The sequence below is a fragment of the Mytilus californianus genome, unplaced genomic scaffold (genome assembly GCF_021869535.1).
Source record: "Mytilus californianus isolate M0D057914Y unplaced genomic scaffold, xbMytCali1.0.p SCAF_1, whole genome shotgun sequence".
Lineage (NCBI taxonomy): Eukaryota > Metazoa > Mollusca > Bivalvia > Mytilida > Mytilidae > Mytilus > Mytilus californianus.
The window spans coordinates 3953673-3970699 of NW_026262581.1; the positions used below are offsets into that span (position 1 = coordinate 3953673).

General features: G+C 29.8%; 1 protein-coding gene and 1 long non-coding RNA gene across 5 annotated transcripts in view; both read right to left on the reverse strand.

Annotated features, from left to right (window-relative positions):
- Positions 1 to 61: 61 nt before the first annotated feature.
- Positions 62 to 2240, reverse strand: LOC127698437 (uncharacterized). The gene is made up of 2 exons (XR_007980841.1): positions 1722 to 2240; positions 62 to 1196 (listed from the first exon to the last, which is right to left on the reverse strand). It is a non-coding gene; the product is annotated as an uncharacterized LOC127698437 (long non-coding RNA).
- A 5415-nt stretch (positions 2241 to 7655) lies between these two features.
- LOC127739366 (protein kinase C delta type-like) overlaps positions 7656 to 17027 on the reverse strand; it is a 99164-nt gene continuing 89792 nt past the window's right edge. For all 4 annotated transcript variants that reach the window (XM_052251090.1, XM_052251066.1, XM_052251074.1 and 1 more), the window contains 5 exons: positions 15000 to 15062; positions 14144 to 14282; positions 13237 to 13425; positions 12353 to 12493; positions 7656 to 9459 (listed from right to left, as the gene is read on the reverse strand). In XM_052251090.1, coding sequence (XP_052107050.1) covers positions 9313 to 9459; positions 12353 to 12493; positions 13237 to 13425; positions 14144 to 14282; positions 15000 to 15062 — 679 coding nt within the window. In that variant the 3' untranslated portion in view covers positions 7656 to 9312. The remainder of the gene's footprint in view (positions 9460 to 12352; positions 12494 to 13236; positions 13426 to 14143; positions 14283 to 14999; positions 15063 to 17027) is intronic.

Consider the following 17027-nt stretch of genomic DNA (forward strand, 5'->3'; position numbering starts at 1 on the left):
CTCTTTGGAATAATGTATGTAAAGGTGCCATGTGAAAAGACATAAAATGAAACTAATATAATCTATTTTGACCTTTTATTTCATTAGATAAAATACAAATAATATTAGGTGGTTGTTAGTCTTTGGGTTCCTGGATTTCATATAGAAAGTAAACAATATACATATTAACAAAACAATTACCATTAAAAAATGTTTGTACATTATAAGCAACAATTATTATGCTAAATTACAATAAAATGCTTCGCTGGGGCGCAGCTTGATACGACCGCAGAGGTCGAACCCTGAACAGTTGGGGCAAGTATGGACACAACATTCAAGCTTGATACAGCTCTGAATTTGGATTGTTATTAAATATTTGACACAGCATAGGTTTCTGACACAGAAAGAATGTGGTCTAAGAACTTGATTTTTTTTAATTTACCTATTATGGTCCAATGTCCAAAATCAAAATACATGGTTAGATTCAGCGTATCAAAGAACCCCATATATTCAATTTTTGTTAAAATCAAACAAAGTTTAATTTTGGACCCCAACTTGGACAAACTTGAAAACTGGGCCCATAATCAAAAATCTAAACACATGTTTAGATTCAGCATATCAAAGAACCCCAAGAATTCAATTTTTGCTAAAATCAAACTAAGTTTAATTTTGGACCCTTTGGACCTTAATGTAGACCAATTTAAAAAACGGGACTTAAAATTAAAAATCTAAATACACGGTTAGATTTGGAATATCAAAGAACCCCAATAATTCAATTTTTGATGAAATCAAACAAAGTTTAATTTTGGACCCTTTTGACCTCAATATGAACAAATTTGATAGGGGGGCCCACAAATAAAAATTCTTAATGCATGGTTAGATTCAGCATATCAAAGAACCCCATATATTCAATTTTTGTTGAAATCAAAAAAAGTTTAATTTTGGACCCCAACTTGGACCAACTTGAAAACTGGGCCCATAATCAAAAATCTAAACACATGTTTAGATTCAGCATATCAAAGAACCCCAAGAATTCAATTTTTGTTAAAATCAAACTAAGTTTAATTTTGGACCCTTTGGACCTCAATGAAGACCAATTTAAAAAACGGGACCCAAATTAAAAATCTAAAAACACGGTTAGATTTGGCATATCAAAGAACCCCAATAATTCAATTTTTGATGAAATCAAACAAAGTTTAATTTTGGACCCTTTTGACCTCAATATGAACCAATTTGATAGCGGGGCCTACAAATAAAAAATCTAAATACATGGTTAGATTCAGCATATCAAAGAACCTCATATATTCAATTTTTGTTGAAATTAAACAAAGTTTAATTTTGGACCCCAATTTGGACCAACTTGAAAACTGGGCCCATAATCAAAAATCTAAATACATGTTTAGATTCAGCATATCAAAGAACCCCATATATTCAATTTTTGTTGAAATCAAACAAAGTTTAAATACTGGACCCTATCTTGGACCAACTTGAAAACTGGGCCCATAATCAAAAATCTAAACACATGTTTAGATTCAGCAAATCAAAGAACCCCAAGAATTCAATTTTTGTTAAAATCAAACTAAGTTTAATTTTGGACCCTTTGGACCTCAATGTAGACCAATTTAAAAAACAGGACCCAAAATTAAAAACCTAAATACACAGTTAGATTTGGAATATCAAAGAACCCCAATAATTCAATTTTAGATGAAATCAAACAAAGTTTAATTTTGGACCCTTTTGACCTCAATATGAACCAATTAGATAACGGGGTCCACAAATAAAAAATCTAAATACATGGTTAGATTCAGCATATCAAAGAACCCCATATATTCAATTTTTGTTGAAATCAAACAAAGTTTAATTTTGGACCCCAATTTGGACCAACTTGAAAACTGGGCCAAAAATCAAAAATCTAAATACATGTTTAGATTCAGCATATCAAAGAACCTCATATATTCAATTTTTGCTAAAATCAAACAAAGTTTAATTTTGGACCCTTTGGACATTAATGTAGACCAATTTGAAAACTGGACCCAAAATTAAAAATCTAAATACACTGTTAGATTCGGCATAACAAATAAATAAATGTGATCAAAGATTTTACAAATCTAATGCGCCATACTGTGCAATTGAAGATTACTTCTTGAAATTTTTCAATATTTGAAATTTGAAAAAAAAATAATATTTGAAGAATAATTCTTTTTAATTTCTGAAATCTGAAATGAGAAAAAATTGGCCCCCCACAATTTCTTTTTATTCCCCCCCCCCCCCCCTTTTTCCCCAAAAAAAATTTTTTCCCTCAAGATATGGTCATAATCTCAATTCAAATTTCCAATGGAGTTGGCAACCATAATTACCCATTTAAATTTACCATAGTGCTAACTTAATCTATTTTATAATAGAATTAATAAAAATATAGTGTCAAATCTTTCATATGGATTTTTTTGTAAAAAAAAAAGATGAAAACATTTGCAGATATTTTTACTGGTCTTCCTTTATAAATATGCATTTCTTTAAACATAATTTAAAAGCAGTGTAAGGGAAGTAACCAAAACGTATTTGGATTACCTCCCTTACACTGTTTTAGATTATCTTTATTGTTCATTAACCATTACTTTATACATAATTTAAAAGCAGTGTAAGGGAGATAATTTCAATGATGTATTTGATTTATCTCCCTTACACTGCTTTAAATTATGTTTTGTACTAAAGTATTTGTCCATTAACCAGGACAACCTTGTTTTTCCCCCTTTTTTGCCCCTAATTCCTAAACGGTTTGAGCCATAACCCCCCAAAGCAAATCCTAACCATCCCTTTGTGGTATGGAAACTTGTAGTATAATTTCAGAGAGATCCATACACCGTTCCACAGTTATTGTCTGGAAACTAGAAAATGCTCATTTTTGGCCCCTTTTTGGCCCCTAATTCCTTAACTGTTGGTACCATAACCCCCAAAATCAATCCCAACCTTCCTTTTGTGGTATTTAACCTTATGGTCAAATTTCAAAAAGATCCATTCACTTAAACTAAAGTTAGAGTGCGAAAACCAATATGTATTCGGACGACGACGACGACGACGACGACGCCAACGTCATACCAATATACGACCACAAAATTTTTTTGCGGTCGTATAAAAATACAAGTAAAGCTATAACAAAATTTTCATACATTTTTTCACTTCCTTGTGTAGCATATATCTATTAAAAAAAATGACATTTTGGTATATTGTCTGTAAACACATATCCAATTACAGACAATAATCATTCTAGATTCAAATGCAATGCTGTTTGTGATATAGATTCTGATTGGATAAAGTAGTTCTTTTGAAGGAAGGAAATGCAAGAATGTCGTTTGCAATTGCGATTTTTTTGTTTTGTTTATAAATAAAAATCATTAAAGACTGCAAAAATTTGAATTCAGGTTGGACACAATTTTGACAGTCACAAATATTTAGTTCCAACTTTGTAAATAAATAGTTGGATAACTTTTTTTGAGGGTAAAAATCAAAAACTTGTATCAAATTTTCAAATTTAATATATTATGTCTAAATGTTGGGCCAGGCGAATCAGATCCAAAAAGGTATAAATTTTCCTATGATTTAAATTTTGACATGCAAAATTTTTCTTCACTTGTTGGCAGTTCAAGCTTCAAATTCTCAAACAAGTCTCATTTTAAAAGTCGAACCAGTTTTGGTACATATTACTTGAATTCACTTATACTACATGATTTAAGTCAATGTCATGTAAATACAGATTTATTTTTATTAGTTGTCTATTATTCCATACAAATTAATATAATTAAATGAATGTTTGGTAGACATCATTAACATAGTAACCCAACAACACATAAGGCAAGCAGAGATCATTGTAATGAGCTCATAAAACAAAATGTTCATGGCAATAACTAATAGATGTACTAAGAGAGAAATTAACTTTTGTATTTCTTAATTTAATCAAATATAAAGAGTCCTGAAGTTATGAACCCTATGAAGGAGAAAGTATGATAGGCCTTTTTTTGGCCACTTGAATTCAAGAAATCAAAAAGTATTGTTAGTATATCAAAGAACATCCTTCAAATGTTCAAAAGACACTTGTCAGTTAGACATCATTTTTTCTTTTTTTGAACTTTGTCTTAAATATTTATATTAGGTCTTCACACTTCTTGTATTCAATGCAGAAATTGCCAAACTATTCCTTTGGTATCAACTGGCCCTCTCATGACATTTATATTTATGTATGAGCCAAAGCCTTACCCATACAAATATTTAGCTACTAGATGTCTTAAACAAAGACTTCAATATGTGTTAAATATATTTTTGTGTGAGGCCTAAGCTCATATCTAATTTGGCCCAAAACTGATCACTTTACGTCAAAAAATTTGACAGGTTTATGACATCATAGTGATATCACATGCGACTTTTCTGCATTTATTTATCAGTAAACCTATAAATTATGAAAATGCAAGAAGAACTTTACTAAATTTGCAATTTCAGGGCCCAGAAAATACCTTCTTCTTTAAAAGGAAGAGAAATTCTATGAACCACATAGTAGTTCCTTGATTTAAACACTGAAAAGCAAAGAAAATAAAATGGTTAAAAAATGAATTGATTTAGTTTTCCTTACTACAAGTTTTAAGATCTATAAATTCAAACATTAAAATTGGTTTTAATAAAAAGCTGCCTTCTGTTGAATAAGTGCGAAAAAAGAAGTGATAAGTTGTAGTCTGGTTTTGTTTACTTGTTTTAGCTATTTTGGTTACCATTACCTAAATTTGTTTGTCATATCTCTAAGAATCGTCAAAGATTTCTCGGATATGGTTTTAGCCAAGTCTAATTGGGAAACACAAATGTGGTATATATAATATCCAATAAACAAGTAATATTGTAAAAATACGTTTTCCAGATGCATCAATATAGTCAATATAAGCTTACTTATGATTAGAAGTCCTGCGTCACAAAGTATAAAAAGTACATATGAAAACCTTGTCCTGAAAGTAACAATTGCATAAATGATTCATTTAAAACATTCATACACCAACAAACACACATCTGACAGGCATAATTGGATAAATAATGGTGTGTGTGTATATATATATATATCAGTATACAATAATAATAAACAACAATAATTCATATAAATGGAACCTGTATAAATAGGAAGATAACAAAATTTTGCAGAACTATGACAATAGTTTGACACAATATAGTTTCTACCTTTGTTTTGGACTTCATCATAATCTCCTCCAAATATTGACACAATTTTTACTCTTAATGTCCAAATTTTCACCAAAGCATACAGATTAAACATTTTCAAGAATACTTGCAACTCAACATGCATTCTTCACTTTCACTTTTGTAAATAAAGTCAAGTAATATACTGAACACTAATGTATGGCAAATGGTATGACATAACTGTAAGATCTACTGAATATTAACAATCTAAAGAACAGCTTATCAATTTCAGTTCTTTATGTTAAATGTCTTAGGCCTTGACCATGCCATGATCTGCTTTTGATTATGGTATTCAGACTAAGGAAAAATAAATACTGTGGATTCATTTATTTTCGTGGAATGAGGCAAAATTTTATTTTCATGGATATTTGATTTCTTGGTTTTCCGAAGTTTGTAATTCGTTGAACATTAAAATTCATGGTTAACATATACCCACGAAATCCATGAAAAATAATGAATCCACAGTAATGAAAGTTATTAGCTGAATAAGAGACCGTACACTTATGTTGTTCACACATAATGAACCAACTGACCAAATGCTGTAAGTTTGATGTGCAGTTACCCAGAAGTAAAAGGTACAAACATTAATTTTATGTATAAATTAAGGATAATCAAAATAAGATAAGATTGACGAATATTTACAATATAAATGTGTACTAAATGTTAACAATATACCTATCATCTGTACAATATATTTCGAACTTTCCTGGAATAACAACTACAATGCATAAATAATCAACCACTATATATCTCGTTTTATACACGTCATAATTAACATGAACATTCACTCATTCATACACTGTGATTTAAATGTACGAAACATCCATCACATTCCTTTGTTAACAGTCCTTTTCAGTGTAAGATGACACTTGGGAACACAAACACTGATCTCACATGGATTAATTGTTAAAACACTGGTCTCACATGGATCAATGCTAAATCACTGATCTCACGTTGATCAATTGTTAAATCACTGATCTCATAAAGATTAATTGTTAAATCACTGATCTCACATGGATCAATTGTTAAATCACTGATCTCACATGGATCAATTGTTAAATTGCTGATCTCACACTGATTACTTGTTAAATCACTGATCTCATATAGATTAATTCATCACTGATCTCTCATGGATCAATTTTTAAATCACTGATCTCACATGGATCAATTGCTAAATCACTGATCTTACATTGATTAATTGTTTAATCATTGATTAATTCTTAAATCACTGATCTCACATAGATCAATTGCCAAATCACTTATCTCACATGGATTAGATAAATCTAACTGTAGTTAGAATTATTGTCAAAATAAACATCATGATACATATAGTGGCAAATTTTCTACAACAGCTCTAAGATGTATGTAAATGGAATATTTGGTTTTACTGTGGAAATAAGTATTGCAAATAGGATATGCTTTAATTTCAGACATAAACTCATTAAAGGGGGATTAGCTACGAGATATAAAAAAAATTAAAATATGATTTTTTTTTTGTTCAATCATTAATAAAAGGGAAATAGTGAAATAATAATTCGCTTTAAGCAGGCAATTTGGTTCAATTGTGTCAAAATAAGCTAAGAAATATCGCTGATGAATCATTCACTTGCAAGTGAATAATTCAACCTCATTGAATCTGCTGTATTCATGGGACCTTCAATTTAACCCCTTTACTGGTGATGGGTTACGCATGTATTCAGCTATTTTAGGAAAAGAATGTCAACATTGAAAGTGAAACAAGGATGAACCATTTGGTTGACTGATTCAATCCACAAAAAATCATTCTTATACAGGTAAAAATGATGATAAACTAACTTTTTAACCGACAATATGAAATCAAACAGACCTAGAGAAATCCAATTGCATGTGGACGCTATCTATTTATGTTTATGATCGGGTTATATGACTGTCTGCAGTCTTCGTAGGTCATCTCGATGGTTAATTAGATGACGTTTAGATAAAAATACACACGAAATGTTGATACATATTATCGAGTCCATGCATTGTTAATTGTTTATTTTAGACTTTTTGTAATTTGGATATACGTTTTAGTATGTAATAAATCAAATATTAGAATTTGAGTCAATTGGGTGAACATGAATTTGACAGCTAATGCCTCTTTAAAGAACTTATTTTATCTGTTTCCTTACAGATTTTAAAACTAGTACCATCATATTCATATCATACTTCAGATATTTAATTTGATTAACCTATGAAAAATGCATGGTAAATAGGGAACTTTAAAACAGGAGAACACCAACAGGATTAATGCAGACATGTTCCAACGGGGAATGGTTCTTTTTTCTTACACATATGTGTTTACTCATACATTATGCTATAACAAGTCCCTTTAAAAAAAAAGTATGGCATAAGTTGTTTACTAAGGTATGTTTATTTCATGAAAAGAAATAACCAAATAAATGCAACATTTTTTATGATTGAGAAAATAATGGTATATGTTTATTTTATGTGCAGTTGACAAAGATGTTGTTACCCTTAAAAAAATCAGTCTTCATCTACTTTGTAGAATCATAGCATGACAAAATAAAATTTGTAAATGAAATGAAATTAAATATACAAATGGAAAATAAAGTCAATTTACATATTACTATTGCAAAGTGTAATGAAAGTAAAACATCATTTAGAGAAATAATTTAAAGATTTATTTTCCTATCAAATATAGTACAGGTTTACATTCAACATTGCAGCCGCTATGTAGGTTTACTTAAATAATTCGGACTACTGAACTTAACACTTATTAGATCTAAATAAAAAAATTCATGCTATTTAGAGAAACCAAAATGGCCTCGGACTGATAGTATTATCAACACCAACTTTGTTAGCCTAGCTACATAGCATATTGTTCAGCATAGATTAATATCTAGGACATATCGGCTATACTTCGCTGCTACAATACTAAACACAACCCTGTATTCTCATTATATTGTATATCAATGATTCAGGTGTTTAGTGCCAACCAGTCAACTCATAATGTATACAATATATGGCAAGAATATCTACCACCAAGAATTTAATATACAAACTCAGCAAAAACTTCAAAAAGAGAGAGAAAATATCTCCAATATTAGTTGCCATGCAAAGTTGGTCCTTTCAAAATTAAAAAAAAATGTGATGATGAAATGTTGCAAGACTTAGTACATAATTTAAACCAAAAACTCAACATATTATTGAAACATATAAATAAATGCACACTGCAAATTAGAGCAAACAGGCAAGATGAATTCCCAAGGATGGTTCGTTAAAATTATGCTGAGTTCACCAACTAATGATTTATGATAAAATTGATAAATCTTGGGCGTGAATCTTGGGTTTATCTTAACTTGGTGAGAATGACCATGGGTAAGTTATTTTTCAAAACATTTTCATTATGGATTTGGGATCATCCAATTTGAGTTTGGGTATTGAACAATATTATTAAAATGGTTAATTTAAAAGGCATTGACTCAAATAATGAACATGATAACGAGTTATCCCAATCAATTTTATACCTCAGTTCTCTCGTTTTCCTAATAATTGGGTGCTTCTGTAAGAGTGATCAATGACTATATATGTGTGTATACCACCTTAGGTATTGAATAAGAACCTTAACATCTTTTGACATGATTCCAACTTCATGCAAACATATTAACAGGAAGATATTAGAAAGGAGGAGTATCTACTACACTCTGCATCATGTATTCCGTCATTCTAAATAGACGTACACTGAAAGAACAGAAGGCCACTAAAATGATTGCATCAGTAATAATGCAAGTTTTAGTGCATAAGTACGCTCTGTTGTACAAATAAGCCATAGGTTCCCCTGACTAAGATGTTATCAATTTTTTTTACAAGTTTCATGGGTTATTTCAAATTCAACTATCAAGAAAACAACATGTTTCATTTCTATATCTCATTCAGTAGGAGCTTAGTGCCCATTTCCAACTTGCCCATAAACATAAATATTAAACCTCTAACTGCTATTAACCGAAACAATTCTAAATGACAGTGTATCATGCAATAATTTTCTACAATTATCGTATCACAGATTGCATTTGATTGTACAATGTTATATGAGCATTTGTAATGAGTCATTTAAATGGTCGTTCATTCATCAGCCATAGCACTGGTAAAGCTAAATCCCATAAAGACTTTCTGGTTCATTGTTTTGATATAATCCTTGTCTGGTGGTGTTATGTTTGGTTTTTCCATTGTAAAGTCAGTGTCAAAGTTAGATATATCATGAGCAGATTTCTGAAATGAAAAAAAGAACAGAAATTATGAAATTAAATTACAAGAAATTGTGTTTTTAAAAACCTGATTTTTATATTCCCTTCTTCAACAGGAGATATTATTAGTTATCTACAGATATGAACGTAGATAATAAATTAATCCCCACTCAGTCCAAATTGGGCGATTTTAAAGGGGCCTTGGCTACGAGATATCTAAAATAAAAAGTAACTTATGATTTTTTTTTGTTCAATCATTAATGAAAAATAATTCGCTTTTAGCAGCCACTTTAGTTCAATTTTGTCAAAATAAACTAAAAAACATCGCTGATGAATTATTCACTTGCAAGTGAATAATTCAACCTCATTGAATACAAATTCATGTGACCTTCAATTTAACCTATTAGTTAGAGATTGGTTATGCATGCATTAGTCATGTTCAGCCATTAAAAGAAAAAGAATGTCAACATTGAAAGTGAAACAAATGTGAACCATTTCGTTGACTTGATTCGATCCACAAATGTCATTCTTATACAGGTAAAAACGATGATTAACTTATTTTTTTTAAACTATAACATGAAATCAAACAGACCTAGAAAAGACCAATTGCACGAGGTCACTATCTATTTATTTTTATGTTTATATTTATATCGGGTTATGTGACCGTCGGCAGTCTTCGGAGGTCATTTCAATGGTTAATTAGATGGCATCTAGACTAAAATACACATGAAATGTTAATATATATTATCGTGTCCATGCATTATTAATTGTTTATTTCAGATTTATTGTAATTTGGATATATGTTTTAGTATGTTATAAATAAATAAATGTGGATAATGTCCACATGTGGACACAGATGATGCCCCCGCTTGCATATCATATAGTTATAAAGGGACATAACTGAAGAACAGTAAAAGTGACGCTACCCAAATTTGAACTTGATCTGAGTTTTGTGGTAATAAGCATTGTGTGTAAGTCTCATAACATTTTGTTGAGGCTAACTTAAGTAGAGAACAGAAACTAAAAATTCAGCAATTATTCTATTTGTAAACACGCATAACTCTAGAATGGTTGTGTATAAGTTTTATAACATTTGGTTGAGACAAACTTAAAGTTAGAGAACGGAAACAAAAAATTCAGCAATTTCTATGTTTATAAAGGGACATAACTCAAGAATGGTAAAAGTGTTGCCACCAAATTTCGTACTTAATCTGTATTATGTAGTAATAAGCATTGTGTATAAGTTTCATAACATTTGGTTGAGGCAAACTAAAGTTGGAAAACGGAAACAAAAAATTTGCACTTGATCTTAGTTTTGTGGTAATGAATATTGTGTATAGGTTTCATAATGTTTGGTTGGGGCAAACTTAAGTTACAGAATGGAAACTAAAAATTTTGCACTCTTTCAATTTATAAAGGGGCATAACTCAATAATGATTAAAGTGACACTACCCAAATTCAACTTGATCTGTGTTTTATCAGTGGAAGTCAAAATTAAACATTGCATCGTATAAAGCATTGATTGTAGTTGATTCAACTATAATCATGGACAAAGGAAGATAACTCCAATTTTAAAAATTACTTGATATTTAGAAGAAAATAAAAATTTTGCAATTTTTCAATTTCTAAAGGGGCATAACTCTAGAATGGTTAAAGAGACGCCACCAAAATTACAGAATGGAAACTAAAAATTTTGCACTCTTTCAATTTATAAAGGGGCATACCTCAATAATGATTAAAGTGACACTACCCAAATTCAACTTGATCTGTGTTTTATCAGTGGAAGTCAAATTAAACATTGCATTGTATAAAGCATTGATTGTAGATGATTCAACTATAATCATGGACAAAGGAAGATAACTCCAATTTTAAAAATTACTTGATATGTAGAAGAAAATAAAAATTTTGCAATTTTTCCATTTCTAAAGGGGCATAACTCTAGAATGGTTAAAGAGAAGCCACCATGGCGGGGGCATTAATATGAGATTTTGAGTCAAATCGGTGAACATGAATTTGATAGCTAATGCCCCTTTAAGAGATATTCAAAGACACAGTGTGGCACAGTTTTTTTTACAAGAAAATGTTTGATTGAAAAAGAAAATAAAACATGACAAATTTTAATTGGGACATTGTCAGGGAAGAAAATAGTGTGCATTTCCCTGTGATAATGGCTGACAATGTCAAGAGTATATGGATTAGCAACGCCAGGGGATATGAGTTTTTTTAAACACATGTCATTAACCAATCGAAATCCAAGAAATTTCCTAAGCAGTAGATAATATGGTATCCAGGTTTTTCTCTGCATGTTCACTCCAAATGCAATACTTCAATTTTCATGATATTTTTCTCATTACTTTTACCATAATTTTTTCTTTTTTGGGAGAAATCAGTAAGTTAACTTTTTCATATTGACAAATACCCATTGCTTTATATCTGAATTGTAATCAGTTTAAAATTTCTTTATAATACAGGTTGTGTCAAATATATATACAAAACAGTTTTGATTAACTCCCTTTACCAAATAAAAATGACATTTTGACAATTTGAACTTTTACTCTTTTTTTTTGTGTGACGAAGATTAAGTTTTCAACAAAATATTATTTGATAAGGAACATTTATATGTTTATGCATTTTCTCACGCCACCTAAAATCCCATGAAGTTGTCTATCTAGAAGTATACTTGTTGCCTATTTCCTGATTCAGTATTTTCAGTTTCAATTTCCATTTGAAATAATTTTTTTCTTTTAATATAATTATTTTTACCACTTAAAATCATAATTTTTAAGAAAACAATTCTATGAAATATTTCCTGGTATTACTAGGTTCATCTGCACTTTGAACGATAATTTGAACTTGGTCGGACTGATTTTTAATTATCAATTTAAAAATTATCAATCTCTACATGCATTATTACTTACAATTGTAGGTTTAAATGGTGGGTCAACCATTCGTCTTTCCATTTTCTCCCAATCAATGTTCCTGAAAAATGCCTGCATTCTAATTGGTCCTGCTACACAATCAGGCATACCCATACGAACTTTTGGAGTTCTTTCAAATAGCTGAAATTAAAAAGAAATAAGCTCATAATTTCTGCCATTAAGTATTAGCAATAATTTTCATTTTATGCAAATATGGTGATATCATTAATCTCAATATTTTTTTAATTATCTTTTGAGTAATGTTTCCCTGAAGTAGGTAAAGTAAACGTATAATATTATTGCTTCTATGGCCAATTGCTATCTACTGATAACATCAAGGATTTTTATAGTAGAAGGAATGATTGGAATCTCACAGTGTTTTGCTATATCTTGTGTATAATCGTATGTTTATGCAATTTGGCCTAGCCCATTTGACAAATTTTTATGTAACTTATCAATATTTCAGTATTTAGAAATGACAGAACATCCAATTTTTGTTAAGTACACCACCTTAACTATTATTTTGATAATCAAAGTGCTTGTGAGCAGTGGAGGGTAAAATTGCTTTCATTTTGCAATGTGAATTCATTGAATTGTATCTTAAATGGAACACATTTAGGCAAATTATATATTTTGAATGGGAGTTATCTTCGTTTGTTCACCAGACTTTAAATTTCTAGTTCACAAGTTAAGCAGTCATTCTACCATGCATATTTTAGTAGTCTTTGTTTGGACCCACTCATGGATCAAACTTACAACCTCCAATGCATGAGGGGAACAGGCAAACAAGGCCACCTATGTGGTATGTCAAATATTTAACATGCAGTGTTGAAAATGTTGTATCTCATGATGCAGTGGTAAAATGGACATGTACATAAACATACCAAACTAAGTAATGAAGAAGCCTCTTTGGCAAGCCATCTTGGATAATGTGGTGTATCGTTCATGATGGAATGGAACAAGTCTTCCTCATCATCACCATGGAAAGGTGACTGTCCTATCAACATCTCATATAATAATACACCAAAAGACCACCAATCCACTGAAGAGTTATACTTCTGGCCTTTTAATATCTGCAAAATAAAGAATATTAATATCAAAAACTTAATTAATTTCAGCCTTTATTTTTGATATGAAGATAGTATTTCAATAAAATATATATCTCCTGAAACTAATCATTTACTTTTATTATTCCATGAATCTGAGACTTTTCTGTAAGAAAACAAAAATTGTAGACTAATATGTATCAAGTTTTAATTTCACATTCTATTTATACATTATAGGCCAAGGGCATTATAGCCTCAATCCTTTAACATCATACAATTCTTTTGTAAATTTGAGTTAACAATTTATTCCTGACCAACTTAATTTTGTTAATGTTGAAACTCATATAGTTATCATCATACAGGTTACTACATTAACAGGTAACACAACCAAATATTAACATCTAATTCCTTTTTGATTTTATGTTTGTTTAGTTTTATAATGCTTCTTAATGTATAGTCTTACAATTTCATGACTCAATTTTTTCTATAAATCACTAATATAAGATTGAATGATTGTTGTTACCTTAGTTTTCAGTGGCAAATATTTCATGCATATCAGGACGAGTACACCACAAATATGAGTGGTAATTGAATTGACAACTACCGGTATAACATGCAGATGACCTATGCAAAGCAGGTATTTTAAATATCTTGTACTTCATTTGAAAATTCAAGACATATGGTCAACTGTAACGATTATCATTATATAAGCAACAATAGTTTCAAGACCAGTATTAAAACTTACTTCATACGCTATATAATCAGGTGTCCCACAAAAAGTTGTTGCTTTATTTTCACCAAATACTCTCTCTTTACACATGCCGAAATCTGCAATCTTGATATGTCCTTCTTTATCTAATAACACATTGTCTAATTTTAAATCTCTGAAAATATAAAAAAAAAAAACATTCAACAACAAAACAAAAAAATAGGAGAAAGCAAATATAAATGAAATTATTTCAAAATCAAAAGAATTAATTATAAAATATAAGAATCCTCCTGGTCTCATTTTTTATCTTTTTTTAACAAGACCATCAAAAAGTAAAACAAGAATGGTGGAACAAACAAACATATGAAAAGACTAACAAATCATTGAAGTTCTCATATTTTTCTAGGTTCTTGGGACATGACTCCAAATCATGCACTACTACAAAACAGTAACTTGGATCTGTACCTTCTAATAATTTAATTTTGGATGTAACACGTCTTCTGATTGGCTGACGTTGTTTTGTTTATCAGCTCATAGACATAATTTTGTCATGTGACTGTGACGTCATCAACGTTTTTTCATGGTTTAGTCCGGTTTAAAATGGAATTTAGAATTAAATCATAAGAAATGACTGTAATATTTTTTCTGTCTATTTGAAATAACATAAAAAATGTGGTGCACACTTTAAAGTAACCCGCTACGCGGGTTATTCAGTGTGCACCACATTTTTGATGTTATTTCTTCATAGACAGAAAAAATATTACAGTCATTCCTTAAATAATATAACAATAAAAAAAAAATAGGTTTATTTTGTGATATATTTGGAAAAATTATGCAAAAACCTTGGAATCCACTTTCATTGGACATAACACATGTCAATTTCATCACTTACCTATAAATTATACCATTGGAATGCAAAAATTCTAATCCTAAACATATTTCAGCTGCATAAAATCTGAAAATATAGGAAATATTTGTTTTTCATTTTTGTGTGTCTCCATTTTGTAAAATTCAGTCTTAAAACCTGAATCATCACCTTGAATCTATAGACATTACTGTCTGTCATATTTGTTATTCATTAATATTTTTTTCTCATAAATCAAGCTGATTTTCTCATTTGAATTGTTTTTCCGTAATGGATTTGCTCTTAGTTGCAGGCCGTATGGTGACCTATAGTTGCTTACGTCCACTTCATTTGGACTCATTTGGTAGATATTTGTCTCATTGCCAATCATACCACATCTCCTTTATTTTTATATTCCATTTATAGAATGTTCTATAACAGTTAACCAAGGATTAACCAGGCTATGTTTAAGCCAATTTGTCCCTGTGGTGTCAAATTAGTAGATTTGTCATAATATCTATCTGTAGTCCATTAGTTCTGACAAACATTTATTATGAGCAAAAAGACATAATTTTTCCATAATCAATTCAATCAGTCAGTATTTTTTTAAAGTATTAATTTAGAATATCTCAAACCAGGGTAAAATAACACCTATAACATTTTTTTTCTTTGTTAGAAAGGAATTCAAAGGATAATAAAAAGCAGGGAAATACATTAGTTTCTCATTGATATGATTCCAATTTCTAATTAGGTGACGTCAATTTCTAGCTTCTAATTTCATACAACAAAAGACAAAGGCTTGGCATGTAAGGAATGATGATAATATTTACTTTGTAATCTGAATATAATGAAAATATAAAAGAGAAAATAAAATGCTGCAAGGTAAGCAAAGAATATAAAAGTGGACATGCTGAAATATCTTTAACATTTTTTTTTTTTGATATTTCTATCCCTTGGGCAGACACACCCAACATTTTTGTTTCAAAAGATAAAGACAAGTGAATTTTTGTAAAAATATTTGGAATATCTTCTTTACATAAGTATACTATAAATTTGTGTAACAATTCTTTGGAAATAATCCTTTAGATAAATGCTGACTTTTTAGCATTTTTGCTGTATATTTATGAAGATTTAAAAAAAATTTATCTGTGATTTTTTTTTAAATTAGTACAAATAATCTTCCTGAATAATTAAGCCAAGTGTCGTTTTATAAAAAAGGGATCTATGTATTCGTTTTCAAGCTAATGATAAAAGTCAGTGGAAAAATACATCTTTTCCAAATTAGTCACATGCAAAAAAAGAACATTTCACGTTACCAACGTTATTATCTCCCCTGTAACTGTATTGTATGTCCTTAATTGACTATCAAACCAGAATAAAAAAAATAATTAGACATTCCGCTGACAAACATGTGATGATTGAAATTTCTCATTAACAATATATGTCAAAATTTAAAGGGAACACACCAAGGAATTCCAAAAATAGATAAATCAATAATTCCATAAGAGATTTCTATGATTAACAATTTTACAGCTCATAATATATGATAAATATTCAGAGTGGACTCCATTAACTATATTGATTTCACTTCATTTTAATTTTAAAAGATTTAAGACTTGTACAGCCTTGTGATATACATATAAATGATTATTGAAAATTATATGCTTTTATAACCAAAGAGTTTTATTTGGACCAAACTGTCTTGCAAATGGTTAGTTCAATTTGAATTTGAGTGAAATAAGCTGTAATTCTTAAAAATAAAATAAAAATAGATTAGTTTTCAAAAATTGTGAATGGAATAAGATAATTTAAATATTGTTTTTTCAAATTCTTTAACTTTTTCATTTTTTTTTACCGGTATTTACAATTTTTGTGAACTATTTGATAATGTCCAACCCATATTTGCCTCGCAGTTCTGACCATTTGACTGATTTATCAGAATCATTAGCTATGGGATGAAAAACTTCATTTTTTTAAATCTGAATACCTGTATAACAAGACTATGTGTCCATTACACACCATCAGCCACTCCCACTATCACATTTCTATGTTCAGTGGACTGTGAAATCTGAGTCT